The following is a 26673-nucleotide window of genomic DNA, read 5'->3' as shown; positions in this document are numbered from 1 at the left end:
GTTTAGTTTTGATTTTCTTCGTTGGGTAATCCAGATTTTGTGCCGTATACGCGGTTAACATAAATTTTGTGGCTCAGTTTGTTAATTAAATAAATAATATCGGGTTCTACAACACAAATGCAACTTCCACGCAAAAAAAGAATACGTACATTTTGCCCTACTTTTCAATACTTCTCCTTTTCTATACAGACGATGAACTTGGCAACGGTATTTAAATTTATCTGGCGCTAGTATGGTAGCTAGGGAAGGTCGTGGGCCAAGAGTTTGTTGGTCTATCTCTTAGAAGGTCGTCATCGGGAGCGCTTGCCGTGAAGCTGTACTTTGAAAGCGATTTTTAGTAGCTGGTTGGCTGATATTACCAAGTTGATGGTTGGTATTGCCAATTGATGGCTGATATTGCCAAGTTGATGATATTGCCAAGTTGATGGATATTGAGGTTGGCTCAATATTGCCAAGCCAGCGGAGTTGCTGGCTTTTGATCCGGTCCATGATGGTTCGGGCGCAACAGATTATTTTTGGAAGTCTTCATTTGAGACTCGGCTAACATAGGAAATCCCTGTAGTATCCATAAGGCATTTAATTTAAAATACAGAGATTCTTCAATCATCACCAGCATTTTTGACCAAATTTCGCTTGAGTATAAAGCAATGGGTATTATGAGAGAGTTGAAGAGTCGCACCTATAGAGAAGTAGACAGCGTCTGCTTTTCTAAATTGGCAAGAGGCTTCTTGATCAGGCCAAGTCTTTGCGTGATTGTTTTTGAGCAGTCGTTGTCAGAAATTAGGAGGCTCCCTAATAGAAGAAGGAGTTAACATTTTATACTGGCTCCCCTTAATAGATGGTTAATAATTATATAGGATTACTTTTTATGATCTATTTTTTTTTACTGCTTTCTATGAGCTCTCCCGCATAATGAGCTCCATTCCAAATCGACGTCGGAGCCATACTGGTGTCAGAAGTTCATATTATTATTCGCCAAAAGCTGTTGCAAAGGACAATAAATAGTTATAAGCAATTACTGAAATTGAATTCGAAACTCCAATTGTCATTTCCAAATGAACCATGATATATTGAATTAAACAAATTCGGGAGAGTTTTCTGGTGAAAAAAAATCCGGTGAGAACGATGAAAATCCATATAAAGAAGTCTGTCGCGTGTTCAGAAGTCGTGGCCTGAAGTGTTCAGGTCTGGCCATATCGTGGGGTTCAGTTTTCGCAGAAGTGGACCTTCAACCATTCTCATCATCCATCGGAAAATAAAACAACTTATAAAACGCAGCCAAAATATACTTTTGATTTGTTTGCGATTCGGAAGTTTTATTAATTTCTTAGGAGAGAAGGGTTATCCCTGTAATCACCCCCTTGAATACCGCCTTCATCCCCCCTAAATTTTTGTTAACTGGTGCCCCCGACCTAGTCAGTTTCGTCTTTTTGGTGCGTCTATAAACAGTAATAAATAGATGGCTAATAATTATATAGGATTAATTTTAATGATCTATTTATTTTGTTACTGCTTTCTATGAGCTCTCCCGCAAAATGAGCTCCATTCCGAATCGACGTCGGAGCCGTACTGATGTCAGAAGTTCATATTATTATTCGTCAAAAGCTGTAACAAAAGACAATAAATAGTTATAAGCAATTACTGAAATTGAATTCGAAACTCCAATTGGCATTTCCAAATGAACCATGATATATTGAATTAAACAAATTCGGGAGAGTTTTCTGGTGAAAATAATTTAGCGGTCTGACCCCAGTCGGGGCTTAAATTAAATTCGTATCAGATAGCATTACGAAAATACTCTGTAAACAAAAAGTTGTCTTATCTCTTATCCTCTACCTCTCTGTTAATTAGCGTCAAATATGCCTCCGCAAATCCTCGCAATCCTTTGCTGTTCATAGCTGATTTGGAAAGCGGTTAGCACTGAAACTCTCTTTCCACTGCTTATGAGGCGGCCTGCAGAGCGAAAACCTTCAAAATTTTTTAAGAAATCTTCAATAGCTGTCTTTGGGAGTAAGACACATAGCACCTTTGGTGATTAAAAGCACCTTTGGGTTATTTTTGTTCTCTGTTACAATACATTACACCTTCGGTCCATACCTGTGATTGCATACAAGGCAATAGCACAGCAGTATATTTATTGGGAATCGTCAAGTCGGAATGTCTTTGGGAGTAGGACCTTGAATCTTCAAGAAATCTTCAAGAGCTGTCTTTGGGAGTAAGACCTTGAATCTTCAAGAAATCTTCAAGAACTGTCTTTGGGAGTAGGACCTTGAATCTCTAAGAATCTTCAAGAGCTGTCTTTGGGAGTAGGACCTTGAATCTTCAAGAGCTGTCTTTGGGAGTAGGACCTTGAATCTTCAAGAAATCTTCAAGAGCTGTCTTTGGGAGTAGGACCTTGAATCTTCAAGAAATCTTCAAGAGCTGTCTTTGGGAGTAAGACCTTGAACCTTCAAGAAATCTTCAAGAGCTGTCTTTGGGAATAGGACCTTGAATCTTCAAGAAATCTTCAAGAGCTGTCTTTGGGAGTAGGACCTTGAATCTTCAAGAGCTGTCTTTGGGAGTAGGACCTTGAATCTCCAAGAGCTGTCTTTGGGAGTAAGACCTTGAATCTTCAAGAAATCTTCAAGAGCTGTCTTTGGAATAAGATCTCGGCCATAAACCTGTCCATCTAAGTAAATACATCTTAGCAAGGGCTGTTTCTTGAACCTTGTCACGCTATGCTACTTAATAGTTTTAGATTTTATCATTATAAATAATTGCAAAGATTTGTTTCAAACATTTTAGTTAAACTCGTGTGTGAATTTTGGTTCCTAATTGAAAGATTTTGCTCCCTTGGCCAGAAAAATTGTGTATATTGTTATTCATTTTAGAAGGGTGTGTAAGGTTCTTAGAAAATTTAAAACGGATATGCCACGTTTTAATGATATAGAATGACAGATTTCCGAAGATTGTGGTTTTTGGTCATTCATCTTGAACCAAACGAAAAGCAGATCGACCCCAAATGGAACGGCAATAGGCGCCAAAAAAATATCTGCGTGAATTAGGAATTTGTGCGAGGGGTAAAGGCGTGAAAATAATGGGATGGAGGGAGAGAGTTTGTGGCTTTACTATCCCTCAGTTGATTCGGTGGCTCCTTTTAATAACAGTAATATCTAAAAAATCAAACATTTTTAAAGATAGGTATTTTTTAAGAAAGAGTTCAAATATTTTCGCTTTCAGTCAGATAGAACAGCTTGATTTCGCTCAGTGACGTCATATCGTCGTTTTAACTTTACAGAAAGTATCCTTGTTTGCCACAATATACCTTAGCCTATACTTGTTTCACAACTGTAAACCACGTTTAGGATGATTAATTTGGGTCTTGGGATCACCTTAAATGTGCAAAAATATTGGCTTTTCAGGATACAGAATTTGCTAATATTCTCCATCATTTTATATAACAGTTACATCTATATGAAAATGTGTCTGTACCAGAAATATATACAGATTTATAATACTAATAGAAACAAAGCCGCCGAAAACAGTGTATATTTCAGCACATCAATTCATTCTCTGTCCTTGCTACTGAGGAAATAAGAACGTAAAGTGGGAAATGCGACAGCATCGTCAGACTAGAAACGACTCTTTACTGCCTTTTTCGTAACCTTTTTAGTTCAACTTCAAATTCGAGAATTAGAAATCTATATATATAAAAATAAGTTGTCTGTGTGTGGATCTGTGGATCAGGTGACGTCACCTGAAAAAACTGGATCAGGTGACGTCAAAACTGAAAAAACTAAAAAAAGGCAAAAACTACAAAAAAAAACTAAAAACTAATAAAAAAAATAAAAAAGCTAAAAAACTAAAAAAACTATAAAGGTAAAAACCAATAAAAAACTAAAAAAAAACTGAAAAAACTAAAAAAAGGCAAAAACTACAAAAAAAAACTAAAAACTAATAAAAAAAGTAAAAAAGCTAAAAAACTAAAAAAACTAAAAAAACTAAAAAAAGGTAAAAAACTAAAAAAAATAAAAAATAAAAAAAACTAAAAAAAAGGAAAAAACTGAAAAATAAGCTAAAATAAAGGTAAAAACCAATAAAAAACTAAAAAAAAAAAGGAAAAAACTAATAAATGACGACACTCAAAGAGAAAGCGACCAGGACAAAAGGAATGTTCGATTAGCAATCAACAAAGCACCGGGACACAGGGAGTATAAATGACGACCAGGACATAAGTAAAAAAAAAAAAAACTATCTATATATATAAAAACTAAAAAAAATAAAAAATAAAAAAAAACTAAAAAAAAGGAAAAAACTGAAAAATAAGCTAAAATAAAGGTAAAAACCAATAAAAAACTAAAAAAAAAAGGAAAAAACTAATAAATGACGACACTCAAAGAGAAAGCGACCAGGACAAAAGGAATGTTCGATTAGCAATCAACAAAGCACCGGGACACAGGGAGTATAAATGACGACCAGGACATAAGTAAAAAAAAAAAAACTATCTATATATATAAAAATAAGTTGTTTGTGGATCTGTGGATCGTGGATCAGGTGACGTCACCTGAAAAAACTGGATCAGGTGACGTCAAAACTGAAAAAACTAAAAAAAGGCAAAAACTACAAAAAAAACTAAAAACTAATAAAAAAAATAAAAAAGCTAAAAAACTAAAAAAACTAAAAAAAGGCAAAAACTACAAAAAAAACTAAAAACTAATAAAAAAGCTAAAAAACTAAAAAAACTAAAAAAAAGGCAAAAACTACAAAAAAACTAAAAACTAATAAAAAAAATAAAAAAGCTAAAAAACTAAAAAAACTAAAAAAAGGTAAAAAACTAAAAAATAAATAACGACCGGGACACAGGGACACAACTACAACGGGGACACCGGGGGAAACAGGGGGATAACCTGACAATCTATTTATATGCAAAGACAATGGGACAGCAAAGAATGTTGTATATTCGCAAGTTTTACGTAGTTAAAACCATATATATATATATATCTATATTCACAGGTGGGACATAGGGACACAACTACAATGGCGCGTAACTATTATGGCGCGTAACGACTTACGCGCGCGGGGGGGCTTGGGGGGGGCGCGAAGCGCCCCCACCAACTAGGTGTTGGGGTGGCGCGAAGCGCCACCCCAACAGCTAGTATGTATATAAATGTAAACGGCCTAGTAGCAAGTAGCAAATTCCTCATGAAAATGACATCACACGCAGAACTATTCTACAAAAAAAAACGAGTCATGTCCTTTGAGATTAATTAATTTATTTTTTTATGAGCTTCCAGGGACCCTTTGGTTGTTTGACGAGCTATGGAAAACTGTACATTGAAAACTATGTAATTATACATCGTCAATATATTTACGTGCAAGCTAAGTAAGCGATGATGATTTCGGGAATATATAATAAAACGAAAACAAGAACAGAAAAAAAATTAAAAAGTGCTGTGAAATATAAATAAATTTTGATTAGACAGTCCTGCCAATTCACAAAAATGTACGGGAGAGGTTCAAGATTTTCTTTTTTTTAACAACGAAGTTGCAAAAACATTTTCTAAATCTAAGATAGATTTGTTTTTTAATTTATTTCCAATGAAAAACAAAAAAATGTGCTTTTCAAATTTTAGGGGGGGGGGACGACAGCCACGTCCGATTGGCGCTCGTTAGGGCTTATTATAGAATAAATTTGAACACAGAATTAACGCTCTTTTCCGTCTTGCTTAAATGAAAACTTACCAGTTAACCATAAGTTTACCAGTGACTTGCGTAGTTTACACCCTTGCAGTCACAATATGTAGAGAATTTCGAAAGGCACTGAATATCTTCCGTGTAATCCAAGAGACTCCCTACCTCCCATCTAGTGGGTCCAATTCCCACGGAAATAAAACTTAATAGAGCTTCAGCCTATGTCCATTCTCTTCCAATCCAACCCAATCTTTAATATTATGGAACTTATTATAATATTAACAAAATATTAACAGAGCTTAACCTTACAAGAAGTGAAAAAAAAAATTGAATCCAAGAATTTATTAAAAATAAATGTAGCCGAAGCATTCTCTAGCTTTTGAGTGACTGATCAAGCATAAAAATAGTCCCAAAAAATTTAACGCAAATGAATAAGAAAAAAGGTCCAAGTACAAGAAATGAAATGAACTTTATGTGATTAATGGCAATAACAAAAATAGAAAGGGCGGGAGATAAAACAAAATCCCACACTAGAAGAAAAACATTGCCGAATTTGCATTCCAAGTCAAATTTTGTGTGACATTGATCATATAAATGGTAAACCATATGATAATAATATCGAAAGGCACATGGTTATATGGAATGGCACAAATAATGTTGAAGGGCACATGGCAAGTCTCTCAGAGCTACGATGGCAGCCCTGCCTCTTTGAATTTCATCTAATTGTGCAGAGATGTCTCACCCAAATGAGTCTAAGCTTTTCCAACGGAATATATTATCTTTTTTTTAGGTTAGTCAAAATGAAATATACTAAAATATGATGAAAACTTAATACTTTAGTAACAAAATCATGGAAAATACAAAAGAGAATTATGGAAAGCAGGCCGCCCTGATTGCATTATATAAAATACCCAACCTAACTAAAATACCATCTCTACATATTTAATTAAAATATACCTGCATTGTAGTTTATCTCCCTCACGCTAAGCTGATTATCTACGAGTAACCCACTGAGATACAGAGAAAAATCAGTTTTATTACGGAGAGAAAACGAAGCGTGGTCGGGCTATTTAATAAGTACCGTTTATATTTCATTTTTATGGTACTTTATATTGCTTCGCTAAAGCACCATGGACATCAACATGAAAATATTTTCATCCCTGGCCCCGTCTTACGTCTATTCATACAGATTTTCTTCTTCTTTTTTTTTTGCTACTGTACAGTTATCAAGGTTTTTTCGCTGCGATACTGAATCGTAAAAAAAAAACAAGCGGAAACTTTTCTTGTTTACAAACAAGCCCAACTGAATGATTGTAAAGCCCATTTTATCTGCATTTGATCTTCGAACAATACAACAATCAATAGGGTGGTACAATTGTTATGTACACCTTGCTCTTTACACCAAAGTTTGAATTTCGTCCCAATTTTTGAAGAGCACCTCTGAAACACAAGGGCCATTTAACTGGAATGAGAAGATTTTTTAAGGCACTTAAAACCATTAATGTAATAAGCAAGGGATTGAGAAGGGGGAAGTCCTCCAAATGACAAACCAATTTCTGATTCGTTTTGATTTTAATGATGCTCCTTACTTTCAGTTGGAATTTTTTTCATTTAGTTTCTGACCGTCCCTTGGGAAATATTTCTCCCCCTCCGTGGATAATTATCCCAGGGAATTCCCCATCCCAAGGAAAAGACTTACCGAAGAAAATCCATTGCCAATAATTGTCCGTATATTTAGTATATATATATATATATATATATATATATATATATATATATATATATATATATATATATATATATATATATATATGTATGTAGAGGAAGGACGAGAGAGGACCCCTTAAATTGTTTCTGTCAAAAGTGTCTGGGCCTCACAAGATTATGGTATAGTATTTACTGGGTATGGACCTCTCACTTAGTGGGATCTTAAAAATCAAGATGCCAGGAATACCTTTTGAAAACAGCTGGCTTTGTTGAGTATACACTTCGTGACACAAGTGAATTAAAATTATTGTTCATTTAAAAATATATTTAAATCATATTATATTAAAAAACTATATTGAAAATAGAAAAAATTACATTAAAAGTATATCATTTATAAAAATAGTGGTGAAGTAAAGGATGATATTCATATATTCATATAGACGATATCATATAGATGGTATTCATATAGATTTTTTAAGGCACTTAAAACCATTAATGTAATAAGCGAGGGATTGAGAAGGGGGAAGCCATCCTCATGACAAACCAATTTCTGTTCGTTTTGAGTTTTAATTATGCTCCTTAGTTTCAGTTGGATCTTTTTTTATTTAGTTTCCAACCTTCCCCTGGGAAATATGCCTCCCCATCCGTGGATAATTACCCCAGGGAATTCCCCACTCCAAGGAAAAGACTTACCGAAGAAAATCCCTTGCCAAAAATTGTCCGTATATTTAGTATATATATATATATATATATATATATATATATATATATATATATATATATATATATATATATATATATATATATATATATATATATATATATATATATATATATATGTAGAGGAAGGCCGAGAGAGGACCCCTTAAATTATTTCTGTCAAAAGTGTCTGGGCCTCACAAAATTATGGTATAGTATTTTACTGGGTATGGACCTCTCGCTTGGTGGGATCTTAAAAATCAAGATGCCAGGAATACCTTTTGAAAACAGCTGGCTTTTTGAGTATACACTTCGTGACACAAGTGAATTAAAATCATTGTTCATTTAAAAATATATTTAAATCATATTATATTAAAAAACTATATTGAAAATATTAAAAATTATATTAAAAATAGAGCATTTATAAAAAATATGGTAAAGTAAAGGATGATATTCATATATTCATATAGATGGTATTCATATAGATTTTTTAAGGCACTTAAAACCATTAATGTAATAAGCGAGGGATTGAGAAGGGGGAAGCCCTCCTCATGACAAACCAATTTCTGTTAATTTTGAGTTTTAATGATGCTCCTTACTTTCAGTTGGAATTTTTTTATTTACTTTCTGACCGTCCCCTGGGGAATATCCCTCCCCCTCCGTGGATAATTACCCCAGGGAATTCCCCACCCCAAGGAAAAGACTTACCGAAGAAAATTCCTTGCATTCAAGAAATTAGAGGGTATTATCCCCTCGTATTTAAGATAATCCTGGTTTTACAGTGTAAACCAAATATACCTATAATCTCTCACAGACTTGTGTTGTAAAGCTTAAACCTTACTGCTCAGAGTTAAGGTTGAGAGGATGGAACCTGGACGTAGCTGTAAAGGAAAAAGAAAGAATTATTTTTCATTAAAGGAATAACACAAAAACTTAAAACCCCCTGCAATTAAAAATCTTTCGAATTACCTTTCCATAGCGTAAATTACTTTATTAAAATGTAAAGTGGCTTATGATTGGTCAGATAAGGATATTCTTATAAACTTAGTCAAGCTTATATTCAAACGGGCCTTAACTGAACCAGTTTGATAGACCTACTATTCCCCTATGAAACCCCAGCTACCATACTTATAACGGGCCTCACATATCAACTTCCTACTTCATGTAACTGCAAGAACAGCCGGTCTCACACTTTTTTTTTTTTTTTTTTTTTTATTTACTTTTTTTATCGAGAATAAAAGGGCTCATTTTCTTGTATTTACTTTAAGTAATGCATCTTTTATTTCAAAATACTTTTAAAATTTGAATGTCGTTTAAAAATCCAAAATTTCAATTCAACTTTCTTTTATTTTATTTGAAAATAAGTCAGAGCCATAAAATTCTTGCAAATACGAAATGCTGGATTTTTTGCATTTTCAACACTGTCATAAAAACAGTAGTTTAAATTTAGCCCAACAAGAGAGGGTTGGGTTAAGAGGGGGTGGTATATCCTTTAGATGTAGGGTTTTTCAAGCCCTTTACAAGCTTTAGCATCACTATCTCCTTCTACTTGAAAAATCTGTTTATTTTAATAAAAATTCATGTTTAAATACAAGTACAGTATTCAAAATATATTTTGGCCCAAAACAGAACAATCGATTAGGCCGCTTAAAATATTTTCTTTTGATGTTTCTTGCACTTTTATTTAGCTGCCGATTTTCTATACATTTGAACACAATAAACTTAAAAGATATAATTTATTAGTAAAAATATGTGTCGTTTTTATGGTACTTGGTATTAACCAAGTGACATATAGCGATCGCAAATTCTGTCGGTGTGTCGGTCTATCTGTCGGTCCCGATTTTGCTACTTTAGGCACTTCCAGGTAAGCTAGGACGATGAAATTTGGCAGGCGTATCAGGGACCGGACCAGATTAAATTAGAAATAGTCGTTTTCCCGATTTGACCATCTGTGGGAGGGGGGATGGGGGCCCGTTAATTCGGAAAAAAGAGAAAAATTGTAGTATTTTTAACTTACGAACGGTTGATCAGATCTTAATGAAATTTGATTTTTGGAAGGATATCGTGTCTTAGAGCTGTTATTTTAAATCCTTACCGGATCTGGTGACGTTGGGGGGAGTTGGGAGGGGGAAACCTAAAATCTTGGAAAACACTTAGAGTGGAGGGATCGGGATGAAACTTGGTGGGCAAAATAAGCACAAGTCCTAGATACATGATTGACATAATTTGACCGGATTCGCTCTCTTTGGGGTAGTTGGGGGGGGGGGTTAATTCTGAAAATTTAGTAAAAATGAGGTATTTTTAACTTACAAACGGGTGACCGGATCTCAATGAAATTTGATATTTAGAAGGATATCGTGTCTAAAAGCTCTTATTTTAAATCCGACCGGATCTGGTGACATTGGGGGGAGTTTGGGGTGGGGGAACATAAAATCACGGAAAACGCTTAGATTGGAGGGATCGAGATGAAACTTGGTGGGAAAAATAAGCAGAAGTCTTAGGTACGTGATTTACATAATTGGAATGGATCCGCTCTATTGGTTGGGGGGGGGGGGGGTTAATTCTGAAAATTAGAAAAAATGACGTATTTTTAACTTACGAAGGAATGATTAGACCTTCATGAAACTTCATATTTAGAAGAACCTCGTAACTGAGATCTCTTATTTTAAATCTCAACCGGATCCAGCGTCATAGGGGGGGGGGGCAGTTGGGGGGGGACCGGAAATCTTAGAAAATACTTAAAGCGGATAGATCAGGATGAAATTGGATGGGAAGAATAAAAACCTGTCTAAGATACGTGACTGACATAACCAGACCGGATCTGCTCTCTTTGGTGGAGTTTTGGGGGGGGGGAGGGTAGTTTTGAAAATTGAGGTATTTGTAACATACGAAAGGGTCACCAAATCTTAATGAAATTTGATATTTAGAAGGATCTTGTGCTTTAAAGCTCTAATTTTGAATCTCGACCAGATCCTGTGACATTGGAAAAATGAGGTATTTGTAAGTTACGAACGAAATAATGAAATTTGATATTTAGAAGGAACTCATGTCTCAGAGCTCTTATTTCAAATCCCGACCAGTTCTGTTGACATTGGGGGGGGAGTTGGAGGGGGAAACCGGAAATCTTGGAAAACACTTATAAATGTCGTAGTTACGTGATTGACGCAACCGGACTGGATCCGCCCTCTTGTTGGGAGTTAGGTGGTGTGGTTCAGTGCTTTGACCAGTTTGGTGCTTGCGGACGTGCTAGGACGGTGAAAATTGGTAGGCGTGTTAGGAAGCTGCACAGATTTACTTGATAAAGTCGTTTTCCCCGATTCGGCCATCTGGGGGCTGAAGGGAGAGGAAAAATTGAGGTATTTTTAACTTACGAGTGGGTGACCGGATCTTAATGAATTTTGATATTTAGAAGGATCTCGGGACTCAGAGCTTTTATTTTGAATCCCGACCGGCATTAAGCCTCTGATTTTCCTTTTAAAGCAATCTATTGATTCTTAGAATTTTTCTAGAGCTCATACCATATGAGCTCTTGGCTCATGCCTCTTCCGACCTCGTCACAAGTGTCATATGAGCTCTTAGTTCTTGTTAATAGTAAAACTAAAAGGGTTACAGCAAACATACAATTTATTTAAATAGCCAATATTTTTACATTAGATATTTACATTATATTAGTATTATTTTATTGTTTATATATGTATGTTTATATGCAAATATTGATATATTATGTGTGTATCGATTGAGAGAATTTGTATTTTATTATCCTGGAATATTTAGCAGTATATTATTATTGAATATAATAATAAAAAAGTAGTATTGCTCAAAATACACCTATTATTAAGAGTGCAAATGACACTCTTGTTTCAAGGGGTATTTTAAGATAAAGTAGCCCCACTCTAAACTGCAATAATAATTGTTCGTTTAAGTCTCTACATATTCATTCAATGTAATTTCTTGTCATTATAGGCTTGAATTCTTCATTTAAAGTTTATTCTTGTGCTTTTCAAAATAAACTGATTTTGTTCAACTTAAGTATATCGTTCTATCGTTCTTTACTTTTTGTGGAAAAAGCTTTTCCTTATTTAATTTCCATTTGTTTTGTAACTGACATAGTTTTGTTATGCATTAAGAGTGGGGCGCTTTGGGTCAGTCCAGATGGGAGCGTAGGGAGACAAACAATCCACTTCTCTCTCCAAAATCCATTTATTTATATATAGATTAGTACCTTTTGAGCATAATGATGAAAGGAGTGCTTTTTTGTTATTTGAATACCCCTCCCTGTCCAACCCGACAAAAATTAAGCTTATTGGCGCTTGATTCATCCCCTCCCTGGTTTCTCAAAGCACCGCTCCTTTACCTGATGCTAAAATAAGATTTTGTTCTCAGACTTCTTCCCCATCCCCAAATTAAGGGAGCTACAACAGAGGTGTCAATTGGAGGAACAGGGGGCCTATCCGTTGTAAATCTTTTTGTCCTCCCCCCCCCCCCGTAGATTGAAAAAATACATTTAGGGGGTATTTTCATGGAAAACTATCTTTTTTTGGTATTTGAATTGAGAAATTGAAAAATAACGACTAATTCAATTTAAAAAACTGGAAATCTCCCCCTCCATTAGATATTAAAAATACATTTTGCCCCCTAAATTTCAGTAGCTCACGCCACTGTAGCCTACTACTATCCTGTATCACTGCTCTTAGTTGAGCTTTGGCCAGTGTGAATCTGGCAAACCTATTCTCAGGATAAAGGGACCCGAGTATTACTGAAATTTGAGATTTTTGCGTATTTCTATAATTTCCTGTATTTATGAATAGTTTGTACATTTCTGGCGCTTTTTTCGGAGTTATACATCCCTTTAAAACACAATCCTGCGTTTGTGCTAGAAATGTGGCAACGTCCGTATTCTGGAAAGCTTCCCCAATAAATAACCCGTCCTTTGATGTTTTCTTTTTTAGGCTAAAATGGTTTAAAATTCCGGAATGAAAAACTAACCACTTGTAACAACACCGGCCTCATTATACAGCCCCGGATCTTTTAAAACTATACGCATACCATAAACTATGCTGAACTTGAGGCAGACACAAAAACATGGTTAATTACCATTTTACTCACCAGTAATGCTATTCTTTCTTCAGGTACGCCCTGAAGCTAACGTACAGCTACCTGCTGTGGAACGAAGGTTCTTCAGTTGAGAAGATTGCCAGGAGGCCGTACTGAGTTGTGGAATGTGGCTAACACACCTGGGCGTAAAGACGAGATACCTTAGCTACCCGAACGAAAGAAGCAGTTTAGGTTCATCTACCCAAGTGCTATGTTATGTGCCAAAGAATTGTGTATAATTTCTAAGGATATGATATTATGAAAACTTGTGCTATGCGCAATCATTGTGCAGCGATTTTCCTACTAGGATTTGTTTTAACAGTGCATGGACAGGGCCCTGGTCCTGGTGAAGCTTCAAATGAGTCTGTTAGTAGACCTGTTGATACTCGAGTCCAATTTGATATTTTAGAAGAACAACCGATTGGTACATTTGTGGGTAAAGTTCCAATAAAACCAGGATTCACATACAGGTTCAATGAAAATCTGCGTGAATTTCGATTAAATAGTACAACTGGTGAAATAGTGACAAATATAGTATTAGATCGTGAGGCATTTGAATCTGAAAAATTTGACTTAGTGATTTTGTCAAGTCAACCGACATACCCGATTGAAGTTCGAATTACGCTGTTGGATTTAAATGATAACGCTCCTGCATTTCCAGAGCAAAGTATTGAAGTTTCATTCTCCGAAAATGCAAATGCCGGCACGCGAGTTATATTAGACACGGCAACTGACACTGATAGTGGTGATAATAGTGTGACCACAAACTATGAAATCGTGAGCGGTAATGAAGATGGGAAATTTAGACTGGCAGTGACCACAAATCCAAGTGGCGAAACTCCTTATTTGCATTTAGAAACGACAGGTTTGTTAGACCGAGAAACAGTTCCATATTATCAATTAAACATATCAGCTCAAGATGGCGGTGTGCCTCCGCTTTATGGGTATCTTTTGCTTAATATTTCTATACTCGATGTTAATGACAACCCTCCAATATTTGACCATAGTGACTATGTGGTTTCGCTGAATGAAAGTGTTCCAATAGGAACAACAGTTCTTCAAGTTGTGGCAACAGATAATGATGCAGGTGAAAATGCAAGGATTACATATTTTATAGCAGAGACTGAAACACAGTTTAGTGTCGATCCTGAGACTGGTGTTGTTGCAACTGTTGAGCCTTTAAAGTGTCAGCAAAATTGTCCTGATCAACATTGTTCGAAAAGTTGTGTATTTACAATTTTTGCTCGTGATCACGGCATCCCAAGACAAGTGGGTAGAACTTATATAACTGTGAATCTACTTGATGCAAATGACCACGATCCCATAATTCGTTTTCGCTATTTTCCTTCGACAGCAGAATTTGCCACCGTTGACGAAAACGCACAAAATGGTTCTGTTGTCGCTGCAGTGTCTGTTATTGACTTTGATGAAGGATCAAATGGCGAAACAGTTGTAGAAATAAAGACAGGGAACGAACTTCGTCATTTCAGACTTGAACCAACACCTAGTTTTCATATTGTGAGAGTGAACGGAACACTTGACCGGGAAAAATTGAACAAGTACAATTTAACAATTGCTGCAACTGACAAGGGCTCACCACCTCGTAGTACAACTGCTTTTTTAATAATTAGTGTCAATGATGTCAATGACCATGAGCCTGTGTTTGAAAAGAGTGAATATATAACAGTTTTAAGTGAACTTGCTCCGATTGGGTCATATGTGGCAGGAATTACTGCAACTGATGAAGATACTGGAATTAATTCTGACATATTTTATTCTATCTTATCTGGTGATGACTATAATTGGTTTCAAATTGATCAAAATACAGGACTTGTCACCACAATTTCAGAATTGGATCGCGAACTAAGAGATAGTCTTGAGCTTAAAATATCAGCCAGAGATGGCGGCCCAAGCCCAAGATGGGCGTATGCTTCGTTGCGTATTACCCTGCTTGATGAAAATGATGAAAAGCCTTCTTTTACAAATGGAGAACTGAATATTAGCCTGTCAGAAAATACTCAACCTAATACAATTGTAGCCGTACTTTCTGCGACTGATCCTGATCAGGGTACAAATGGTACAATTTCTTATCATTTTGATCCAGAAATGGAGCAAGTATATCCAGGAATATTCTCCATTGACTCGTCTTCAGGCCAGATTATGACAAGAACAAAGCTTGATAGAGAAATAACCCCAGAATTTGAAATAAGGGTGATCGCCAAAGATCAAGGTGTACCCTCTCAATCTTCTACTGCCACTGTTTATTTGAAAGTCGTTGATGCTAATGATAACAGCCCTGAATTTTACCCTGTATACTACTTTGTAAATGTTTTTGACTCAGCTACGATAGGTGAAGATATTGTACGGGTTATTGCTGTTGATGAAGACGAAGGCATTAATGCACAAATAAGTTATTCCATCAAGAGTGGTAGCGATGGTGTCTTTGAAATAAATGAAACGACTGGTATAATCCGTTTAAAATCTACAGCAAGTCTTGGTAGTAAGCTCATTTACAAGCTAAAAATCGGTGCTAAGGACAAAGGGGATAGAAAAGCAGTTGAAGATGCTCTTGTGGAAGTGGCTATTGGTAACATGAACATTATTGCATTTACCGAATCTCAATACAATTTCACAATCAAAGAGGATTCTAGTGAAAAAGATCCTTCTATTGGACGTGAAGTTGGTCGAATAGTTACGGATGCGTCTCATCAGACTGGAATCCTTAAATATTCTATTGTAAACGGAGATCCTGCTAGGCTGTTTCAAATTAAAGACAGTTCTGGTTTAATTACAACAGCAAAGCGTGTTGACAGAGAACAAGGCCCTTTTTATGAATTAACTATCTTAGCCAGATCTGGATCGTCTTACGCTACAGTCAAAGCCTATGTTACTGTCGGTGATTTAAATGACAACCCTCCCAAGTTCTCCATTTCACGTGCAATTGTTCATATCCCTGAAGACATTCCTCCTGGCCATGAGGTTTATCTTGCCCAAGCTTTTGATGCAGACGAAAACAGTAATGGTCTTATAACTTATGCCCTTAGTATGAATCCGCAAGAAATATTCCGTATATCTAAATCGTCTGGCATGATTTACTTAAGAAAACCAATAAACCAGAAGGAGCAAGGTGCCTCAAAAAGTCTTACTATTGAAGTCATTGCTACTGATAATGGTCAGCCACCTTTGTCTTCCAGACAAATTGTTCAAGTTATAATTGACGATGTGAATGATCACACCCCAGTGTTTGAATTTTCGTCATATGAAACTTCTCTACAAGAAAATGTGCCACTGAACGATAGATTCTTTTCTTTAAGTGCTACTGATGAAGATGAAGGTGAAAATGGTATGATAAACTACGAAATATCCGATGGGAATGATTTTGATAAATTTGGAATTTTTCCAGACGGCTTTATTTATGTGCGAAGGGCTCTTGATAGAGAGGTTCAAGACTATTACGTGTTAACAATTACGGCAAGAGATGGCGGTTCTCCACAAAGAAGCTCCTGTGTAACTCTTGTAATTCATATTCTGGATGAAAATGATAACCCACCCGTGTTCAAAAACCAAACATTCTATTTTTATTTGCCTGAAAACGAGCTACCTGATACTTATATTGGACGTGTGACAGCTACAGATCGTGATGTTGGAAGAAATGCTGAACTCACCTTTTCTGTGACTAATAATCAGAATGATTTTGCTATTGACTCTAGAAGTGGTTTTGTAAGAACGTTGCAACTATTCGACAGAGAAAAAGTGCTTCAAACAACAGGCCAAGAACACATTGTTCTTGATGTAGTAGTTAATGACAATGGGGTGACCCGGCTGCGTGACCGAGCTAAAATCTATGTTTATATTACTGATGTTAATGATAATCCGCCTGTTTTTACCCGAAACCCATACAAGACTCAAATAAGTGAAGCTACTATGGTTGATAGTCCTGTTTTCCGAGTTCTAGCTAAAGATGCAGATGAAAATATGAACGGAGTTGTTACATATTCGATATCATCAGGGGACGATACTTCAACATTTCGGGTTGACAGGATGACTGGACAAGTGTACTTAAACAAACCCCTTGACCGGGAAAAAATTACAAAATATTTGCTCACAATAACAGCTCAAGATCTAGGTGAGTCTCTTAGTTTATCAGCCAGTACTACATTGTCTATAGAAGTTCTTGATGAAAATGATAACGCTCCACTATTTAAAGAAAGTATTAACGAAATTAGTGTTTCGGAAAAGACTCCGTCTGGGACAAAATTATTTCAGTTTTATGCTACCGATAGTGATGACGGAATCAACAGTGAAATATTGTTTGGGATCGGTGCAGGAAATCTTCACGACACTTTCACGATTGAGTCTAAAAGTGGCATCCTCTACTTGGAAAAGACAATTGACTATGAAGCACATCGTTCTTACACCCTAAATATAACTGTCAGTGACTCAGGCAGTCCGAAACTAGCGACAACAAAGCTATTCACTATTGTTGTGCTTGACAGTAATGACAATGCACCAACTTTTCCAAGTACAGCGATTGTAAGGCAAATTCAAGAGGGTATTTCCGTAGGAACTCCAATTGTTACTGTTAATGCTGAGGACCCAGACTCAGGGAATAACAGCAAAACAGTTTACTCAATTATTCAAAAGGAACCATCGCCATCTGCACGAAACCCACCTTGTTTTTCTATAAGACCTGAAACAGGGGTAATTTATACAACTCATCCGATTGACAGAGAATTCGCGGACACGTTTCGTTTATTAGTCACTGCTACCGATCAGCCAAGCCCACCAGAAACTCCAATGTCATCAGAGAAGCTAGTGACAATAATTGTTGAAGATGTCAACGACAATTCTCCTTTCTTCACTTCTGTTAGTGCTGCTATTCTGCACAAAAACACTGAAGCAGGAGCAAAAATCATGACAATAACTGCAACAGATGCTGACGCTAACACAAATGGGTTTGTGACTTACCAAATTTTGTCTGGCAACAAAGAATTATTTGCTCTTGACAGGTCCTCAGGCGTCTTAAGCACCCGAAAATCTGTTCATGTTCCTGACTCCTTTTATAAACTTGTTATCAGAGCATCGGACGAAGCTGTACAGTCTCAAAGAAGATTTACTGATCTCCTGGCAACAGTCATCGGTGTTAACAACGACACGAACGTTCCTGTATTTTCAAGAGCATTATATACTGGCACTGTCACTGAGAATGAGCCCACAGGAACAAGTGTTTTAACTGTTGTAGCCAGGTTGCCAGAAGGTCTTGTCCAAGATGTTGATTATTATATTATTAATTCAACATCGAGTAAAGGAGTGGCAGTAAGTTACTTTGAGGTTGACTCAAAAACTGGCACAGTTACTACAAGAGCACCTCTGGATAGAGAATCAGGCATTATAGAGTACGAGATTGAGCTTGCAGCAGCTTCTGTTGGAGGGGGTGTCACTCAAGTTGGATTTTGCAAGGTAATTTTTTATTCCTTATTAATTAAATCTTGCTTCTCGTTACCTTTCCATGAACAGAATTGACATTAAAGTGTGTTCTTTTTCTCCTGTACGCCTTAAGATTTTCTTTAATCTGCAAAAGAATAATGATAGTAGAAATCATGTCTAAGATTTGAAAATACCAGAGAAACGCACCATTGCACAAAGTTTTAGTCGCTTTCAAAGGTCGAAAATCTTATTGAAAAGAACCGTGACAATCGGTTTTCTAAATTCAACCATTGTTGCAGATATCAACAAAAAGTCGAACAATGAAAAACTAAAAATGAGAAGAAAACATTAAAATAAGCAATGAGCGCAGGCGTGTTCTCTCAAAAAGATGCTTCAGTTTCTGATTACTGCTACTCCTATTCAATTTTATCGCCACCCTGGTGTAGAACGCCTATATTAGGCTATTTCTTTTTCCCAGAAAACTTGCAAAGGTTTTAAATTCGATTTTTCATGTTATTTTTGAAGATATTTATTAAATTTCAGTAATGACTTCCAACGATTTTATCTTTTTGTCAAATTTAAAAGGGAATCCTTTCAGACTGTATTTTCCTTTTTAATACACTTTTTGATATCCTTTTAGATAGCCCTTAGATACCAGCGATATTCTTTTGTGACGATTTTTTGAGAAAAATAATAAAAGGGTTAGACACCAGCATGGCGGTAGGATCAAATCAGAATAGGGGTAGTTGTGAGTTCCAAGCGTTTCATCGAAGAGTATACCCTGCTACAAATCAAATATTTTTCCAGAAACACTGTTTTGTTTTGTTTTCTATCCACTTTTCCACTTCAGTAAACCTCCATTTTAACGCTATTTCTGCTATTTATAACTTTTTTTATAATTTGTCTTTATTAGCGACTTTTAGCAAAATTAACCAAGGCAAACAAATTTGTCTTTTTTAAGTAAACTTTTTCTGAGAGTGCAAGAGAAAATTAATTTACTAAGAGCAAGCAATAACAAAATATACAAATACTGCTTGGTTATTTAAATTAATGGGAGCTTGTCCGGCCAAAATAGGCAAAAAGATCTTCCATAAAACAGTCAAAGACATCCCCCCCTCAAAAAAAGGTTAACGTGAATATAAAATTGTTAAATTTCTACTAAATCTGGTGAATACATAAACTGAATTCACAAGGAGATATAAAAAAAAAAAAAACAAAATATGTGATTTTACTTAAAACCTTATAAAAAGGAAAAAAAATCTTTTGGAGGAAACCATCTAAAAAGGAAGAAAAGACCTGGTCTGGGAAGTAACTAACGACAGTAAATGATGTAACACATGCTAACATAATATATTATTATTAATGTTAGTAGTAGCTAACAAAAATCTGCCCTGAAGTTCTCTAAATTAAAGTTTCTTTTATTTACAGTTATTTTGTTTAGTTTTCAATTTTTTTGTACTGTTTCGTAAAAATTTTTGGTACAAGAGCATTTTGTCATCATTCGTCAATCTTTTTCTGTCTTTTTTTTTTAAACAGGTTTGCCCAAGCGAATGGAAGGCGTATTTTTTCTTACCATGTAAAAATAAAATTGAAGCTTACAATGATTTATCGTTAAAATTTTTAAATACAGGGTTTACGAATAACGAAGCCAACACAAAAAACAGCTTTGGAATTCTAGATGCAAATCGAAACGACAAAAAAAAAGTATGGGGTTTAATTAGTAATGCGACTGTGCTGGTTTTAAAGGCATTAAGTCTCAAAATATAGATTTTAAGAAGAGAGAGAAAAAGAGGAAATAACTTTGCGGTTGTCTTGCCATATGTTAAAGACAAATTTCTTTAGCTATCGCCTTGGGTATTCAACATTCTCGTTTCTGCGATAATCATCAAAAAGTGTTTGCTAAGCCGTTCTCAAGGGGAAGGTCAGCAGGGCAATGCATGTTCAATCACACTTTGATACTTCTGATCTACATTGCCCTTCTGAGTTTTCTATTTGAGGACAGCTTAGCATACCCTTCTTGACAACTATCCAAAAAAGGTCAAATGTCAGATATGACTCGATACGACCTTATGGCATGAAAGCAAAGATGTATGACTTAGGTTCTCAAGAATGTCTAGGGAGAAGATAAGTGCCTTCTGGTTACAAGTTTCATTTTCCAAGTATTTGTGTGAACAGTAAGTGGGGTTATAAATATATTTTATTTTTAATGTTGCGAACAATCTTTTTTTGGAACAAATGTTGTGAAAACTGTCCCGTTCCCATTAAGAACCCAAGATCCCATTAAGAACCCATTAAGGGTTGCAACTTGGATCAACCGGCATTAATTTGTTTCGTGCCAGTTGTGATGCTCCACTTAGTTAGTGGTTAGATTCATATAATAAAGGTTTTATCTCTCTTCTTCTTTTATTTTCTTTATTTTTCATTTTATTTTTATCAAATGCACCTTTTATTCATTGTGTGTTTGTTCAGACACGGCTATTTTTCTCTTCTCCTTTTATCTCTCTTCTTCTTTTATTTTCTTTATTTTTTATTTTATTGTCATCAAATACACATTTTATTCATTGTATTTGTTCAGACACGGCTGTTTTTCTCTTCTCCTTTTATCTCTCTTCTTCTTTTATTTTGTTTACTTTTTGTTTTATTTTCATCAAATACACCTTTTATTCATTGTATTTGTTCAGACATGGCTGTTTTTCACATCGCAGCATAATAAGTGCATGAATATACTACGTGATACCTCGAAGATACCTCGAAAGGTTACACATATTAGGCTGCTACTCAAAGACTAAGAAATTAATTTCTTTAAGTACCAAGGAAATCAAAAATGAAAAATTTTATCCATCTTAGGTCTTTTCATATTTGAAAATCATGATTTTTTTAAGATTTTTATTTATTTTTTTTTTTTTAATTAGGAAGTTATAAAGGCAGTACTACATTTTGTCGCCACGTTAAAACTTTTTATTATTAAAGATATATTTTTTTTTATAATTTTATATATATATATATATATATATATATATATATATATATATATATATATATATATATATATATATATATATATTATAATTTTTAAAGGAAGATTAATTAGTTAGATTTTTTTACTAATTTTTTTTACTTCTTTTTTTTTTCTATTAAAATTCAAACAATGCAATTTGATGATTCCAAAGGCAACTTTACCTTTAAAGGAGCGCTACACCTTCTTAAGCGATTTGGATGCCGTCTGTTTTTATTTATTTTTTGCTGATTTTTTAACCATGTTTCTCTTTTTCTAATTTGTCGTCTGCTACTACCAAGAACTGCGCAACTGCATATGGGATATTTTCCAACAAGAATTGAATTCCCAAAATTTCTAATTCTTTAAGACATATATGGTTGTGTAAGTTTCAGTTAACGAATTAGATTACTCAGGTTTAATTTTCATTGTCCTTGGCACTTCAATGCGGTTCCTGTTCAAATGGTCTTATCCAGGGGGCATCCATTTTGGTCCCCCAACCCCGACATTTTCTTCAGACTCGAGAATAACGTACTTTAATGATGCTCCTGCTCCTATGGCCTTATGCAAGGTGGAGGGGCAGCCGATTTGACACCCTTCGCCTGGAAATTTTCGTCAGATTCTTACAAAAGTAACAAAAATATATGTAGTACATTATTCTTGGTTACCCTTCTTTGGTTGCAGAGATAAATACATATTGTGATTTTAACCTTTACAACAAAATACAATTAACCATTAAAAAAAAAAAACATTTTCTAATCGTCCTTGTAACTAACCAATGGAAAATTCCCACTTACAATTTTCACTACCCGAACACGAATGCTAGTGAGACAAGGTAAAATGCATGATAGTAAAGCGGTGTCATTACTGCACACGGTGGGGAGTCAGGTGGGGGATATTAAAACAATAGTGAGCCGATTAATATCGAAAAAAAACTGTAAAATCCTTTGCTATAATAAAAATTATTAATGGGTTTTTGATAAACCGAAGATAAATATAAGTTTTGAAAGTTTATTCTATTGATGCATGATATATAAATAAGGCAAGACCGAATAGTGCAAGCTTCACTTAATTAATACAAATAAACAGGCAGAATCTTCACTGCCTTTGGTTCTTCAGTGTTGTTCGTACTCCTATCAAAAAATAATACTGTGATGAAACTTTTTTCTAAGATTTTTAATAAATTGAATTTATATACATATAATATACATATGAATATAAAACAAAAGTAGCTTACTTTTGCAAGGTGAAAAATGTAAAGAATAAAATAGTAACGTAAATGGTTTGTTGTGGATATGATAAAGAATGCCCGAATATGTCTTAGATAAAAACAAAGAATATAGTAAGATTTTATTTTCCATATCAGATGTTAAAAAAGTTTCGTATTTTCAACAAAATACCTCAAACTAGGTATCTTTTCCCAGATCACGCTGCCTTTCTGTAACGAAAAATTAAAGTTCAAATTGGGATAAGTCCAGTTATTTATTTCGTCCCAGAATATTTCTGTCTTGTCGACTTTTCCTTTTTCTCAAAATACAAAAAAAAAGAAAATCAGTCGTAATGTTCAAATGATTCAAATGGTTTCAGTGTTCTTTGTATTTATACCCCCCACAGCCATATTTTTGGCGAGTCACAGGTAACAAAATGATTGGTGAAATACATTGGCTATCCTCCCCCAAACTGGTTTAAATCGATATTTGTTTCAGTGGGAGGGGCGAAAACTCCTAAACTGTATCTTGCGTGTGTTTTGATAAAGGGTATTGTCAGAAGGGGCGCATTTGCGCTACTTCGGCACTTTTTGAGCTGTCTGCACACTTTTGAGCTGGCTGAGCTGGCTGAATTCTACAAATCAGAACATTTTCATGCGATTATTTTTGAAAAAAAAAATTATTTTCGGCGCCCGGCTCATACGGCCTGAATTTTTACATATTAAATCAGTAATTGGTTTATGTGTTTTTTTTTTCTATGGAAAGCAATTAAAATCTATCATTTCAAATATTTTGGGAACCGCATCCATCTTTTTTTTTTACTTTCATTCCTTGCGCTGCAAAGGTCTCAAAAATCCATATCGAGAAATGTAAAACAAACTTGAGGTATTAAATTGCTAGATCAAAAAGAAAAAAAAAAACTTAACAAACTACATTCCCAGACGTAAATAATTTACTGAATAAATTTCAGATTCACAGATCTATATATCATCGAATTTTGACATTCTCAGCAGTAGTTCCGCCCTTACTATGGAAAGGGCAAAATACAGAGCAAAGCAAAAAGTGAGTAATGAGAACTGGAAAATAAACTTTCATTCCATTTTCTGTTTTTCTTTCAACAATTGACAAAGGGTTCAATTCCCTGCTCAACCTCTAAAAAAGTGGCTAGTCTAGATTGATATTTGTTTCGGTGGGAGTGACAAAAAATACTAAACTATATTTTATGTATTTTTCAACCAAGGACAATACCCAAAATTGCTAGGACTAGCTCATTTGCGCTACTTGTGCAATTTTTGAGCTGGTTTTCCTCCAAATTCTTTAAATCAACGATTTTTTTGAATTTCATTTAATTTTTTTATTTTCGATTGTTTTAGAAAATTCATTTACGGTTTATTTGCGCTCGGAAAACGGTGCTTTTAGTTACGGCTGTGCGCATAATTTTTTTTTTTGACGGTTTATTGTAAATATTTTCCGGGGGGGGGCAATATTAAAAAATAAACTTTGTTTGATAATTTGAATAAGAAGTAACCAGAAATTCGATAAAATTAGGGCTTTGTGGGAATGGACCTTCCCTAAGCCCCTTTCCCATCGGCATACATACCTGCTTTTGGTTCATTTTATGCTTTTCTAAGATGGCACAAATCTGTTTTTGCATTATACAGAAAAATGGCTATTACATAAAATTTGCGGTGGTGTAGAGTTTACGTAACGAATGAAACCATGAATGCCATTAGGAGGGGGTGTCCAAGGAAAACCCTCCATTTGGGCTAAATATTGATAACACGTATTATGATATTAAAAAAAACGTCATTTCTACATGTGTATAGAAGCTAGGACACTAAAAAGCGACTTAAAATATAAAAATCAAAGAATTTATATTTAAGAGTATATTACGCGATTTATTTTTAAACATATAAACAACCCCTCCCCCTACCTTCCCTAAATTATGTTTGTAGATGTGCCACTTGTCGAACTATGAAGACGACCCGGCCCGAAGGTGTCTGATTAGAGGTTTCCTTATCCAACGTTTTTTTTTTATCAATGAATATCCATCCCGCCCCCTTTCGTTCACGACTTTTATTTTCGAATCTAATTGGGTCAAATTGCGCAATGATCTTAGGACTTCCTGAGGGGAGGAATCGAAAGGATTTAAAACTCCTAAATGGCTTATTGCTCACGTTTAAAAAGTTTTAAGCGGTTGAATTTATTGATTAAAATTTACTCTTTGAGCTCTTTCACTTGTCTTACCTTGATTACCTTTTATATTACCTTATTTATCTCCGAAAGACAGGTACACTTCCAAAGGAAAGCTATGTCTTCTTAAGCTGTTTAGTGCATATGTTGTTAGTTCATATTTTTCTGGTTTTTCAACCATTATTTTTTTTATTTACGCCTGTTATAACCAAAATTATGTAACTGTATTTTGAATTTAATTTCATTAAATATCAACTTCACAATTTTTCCTAATTCTGATATATATATATATATATATATATATATATATATATATATATATATATATATATATATATATATATATATATATATATATATATATATATATATACCTTAAATTTTTTCTGTCAAAAGTGTCTGGGTATAGTATTTTACTGGGTATGGACCTCTCGCTTGGCGGGATCTTAAAAATCAAGATGCCAGGAATACCTTTCTGACAAATACCTTTCTGGCAAACACTTCTGAATATTAATCCCATTTTTATAACGACACGATCTACTGTTAAAACTTTTGGTTACCTCTTCTCTTCATATCCTTTTCTCTTTTGTTTTAGGACAGGGGTAACAAATCGGTAGCCAGCAACCCCTTCTATATTATACTTGAGCATGTACTGGTGACTATTATGATTCATTTCCATTATTAAAGACAAACATATAAATGTATTAATTACAATTCCCTCGTAATGTTTTATATCTTTATTGTTATCGTAGGCAAGAATAAAAGTTCTTGACAAGAACGACAGCCCGCCAGTGTTTGAGGATGTACCATCGGTGATAACTGTTTCAGAAGAATTACTCCCTGGAGAAGCTATTGTCAAATTTACTGCATCGGATCTTGATACTCAGGTAATTTAATCTTTATTCCTGTTTCAGCTCTATCTCCATCCTTATTTCTATAGATTAGAATCCAAAGACTCCTTTAAATGAAAAAAGATGATGCAGTAGAGTTGAAACCAGAGCTGAGAGTTTTAATAAATTTTTGCTTAATGGAGTCGGAGTAACAGAAATAACACAAGGCGCTTTGGAGTCGGAAACATGGTTGCCAACTTGCACATTTTTCGTGTGAAATGCACTCTTTTCTACCTCAGAGGGAAAGCGGAAGAGGAAAAATCACTCTTTTTCGGTGTTAGTTTTCATTCTCTTTGAACGTCAGTAATGGGCGACCTCGTCAGAAATCTCTCCACTCTAAGCGTTTTCCAAGATCTCCGGTATATATATATATATATATATATATATATATATATATATATATATATATATATATATATATATATATATATGTATATATATATATGTATTATATATGTATATATATATATATATATATATATATATATATATATATATATATATATATATATATATATATATATATATATATATATATATATATATATATATATATATATATATGTATATATATATATATATATATATATATGCAATATATATATATATATATATATATATATATATATATATATATGGGTTTTGTGCTGAAGAAGACCCTTGGACATAGGGCCGAAATAATCACTGAATTGAATTCCACTGTCTTGAGAGAATTTCCCTTGTGTTTCTAAGATATGTTTGTTTGATCATAAGAATAGTCCGAACATTTTTTTAGGGGAGGTACGAAAAA

At 34.6% G+C, this 26673-nt stretch overlaps 1 protein-coding gene across 1 annotated transcript in view; it reads left to right on the top strand.

Annotated features, from left to right (window-relative positions):
• LOC136031717 (cadherin-related tumor suppressor-like) overlaps window positions 1-26673 on the top strand; it is a 189667-nt gene that overhangs the window by 39002 nt on the left and 123992 nt on the right. Inside the window, exons 2-3 of the mRNA XM_065711422.1 lie at window positions 13206-18630; window positions 25746-25880. Coding sequence (XP_065567494.1) covers window positions 13429-18630; window positions 25746-25880 — 5337 coding nt within the window. The 5' untranslated portion in view covers window positions 13206-13428. The remainder of the gene's footprint in view (window positions 1-13205; window positions 18631-25745; window positions 25881-26673) is intronic.

Source organism: Artemia franciscana, chromosome 10 (assembly GCF_032884065.1).
Source record: "Artemia franciscana chromosome 10, ASM3288406v1, whole genome shotgun sequence".
Taxonomy (NCBI): domain Eukaryota; kingdom Metazoa; phylum Arthropoda; class Branchiopoda; order Anostraca; family Artemiidae; genus Artemia; species Artemia franciscana.
This window is presented reverse-complemented; position numbering and strand designations above follow the sequence as displayed.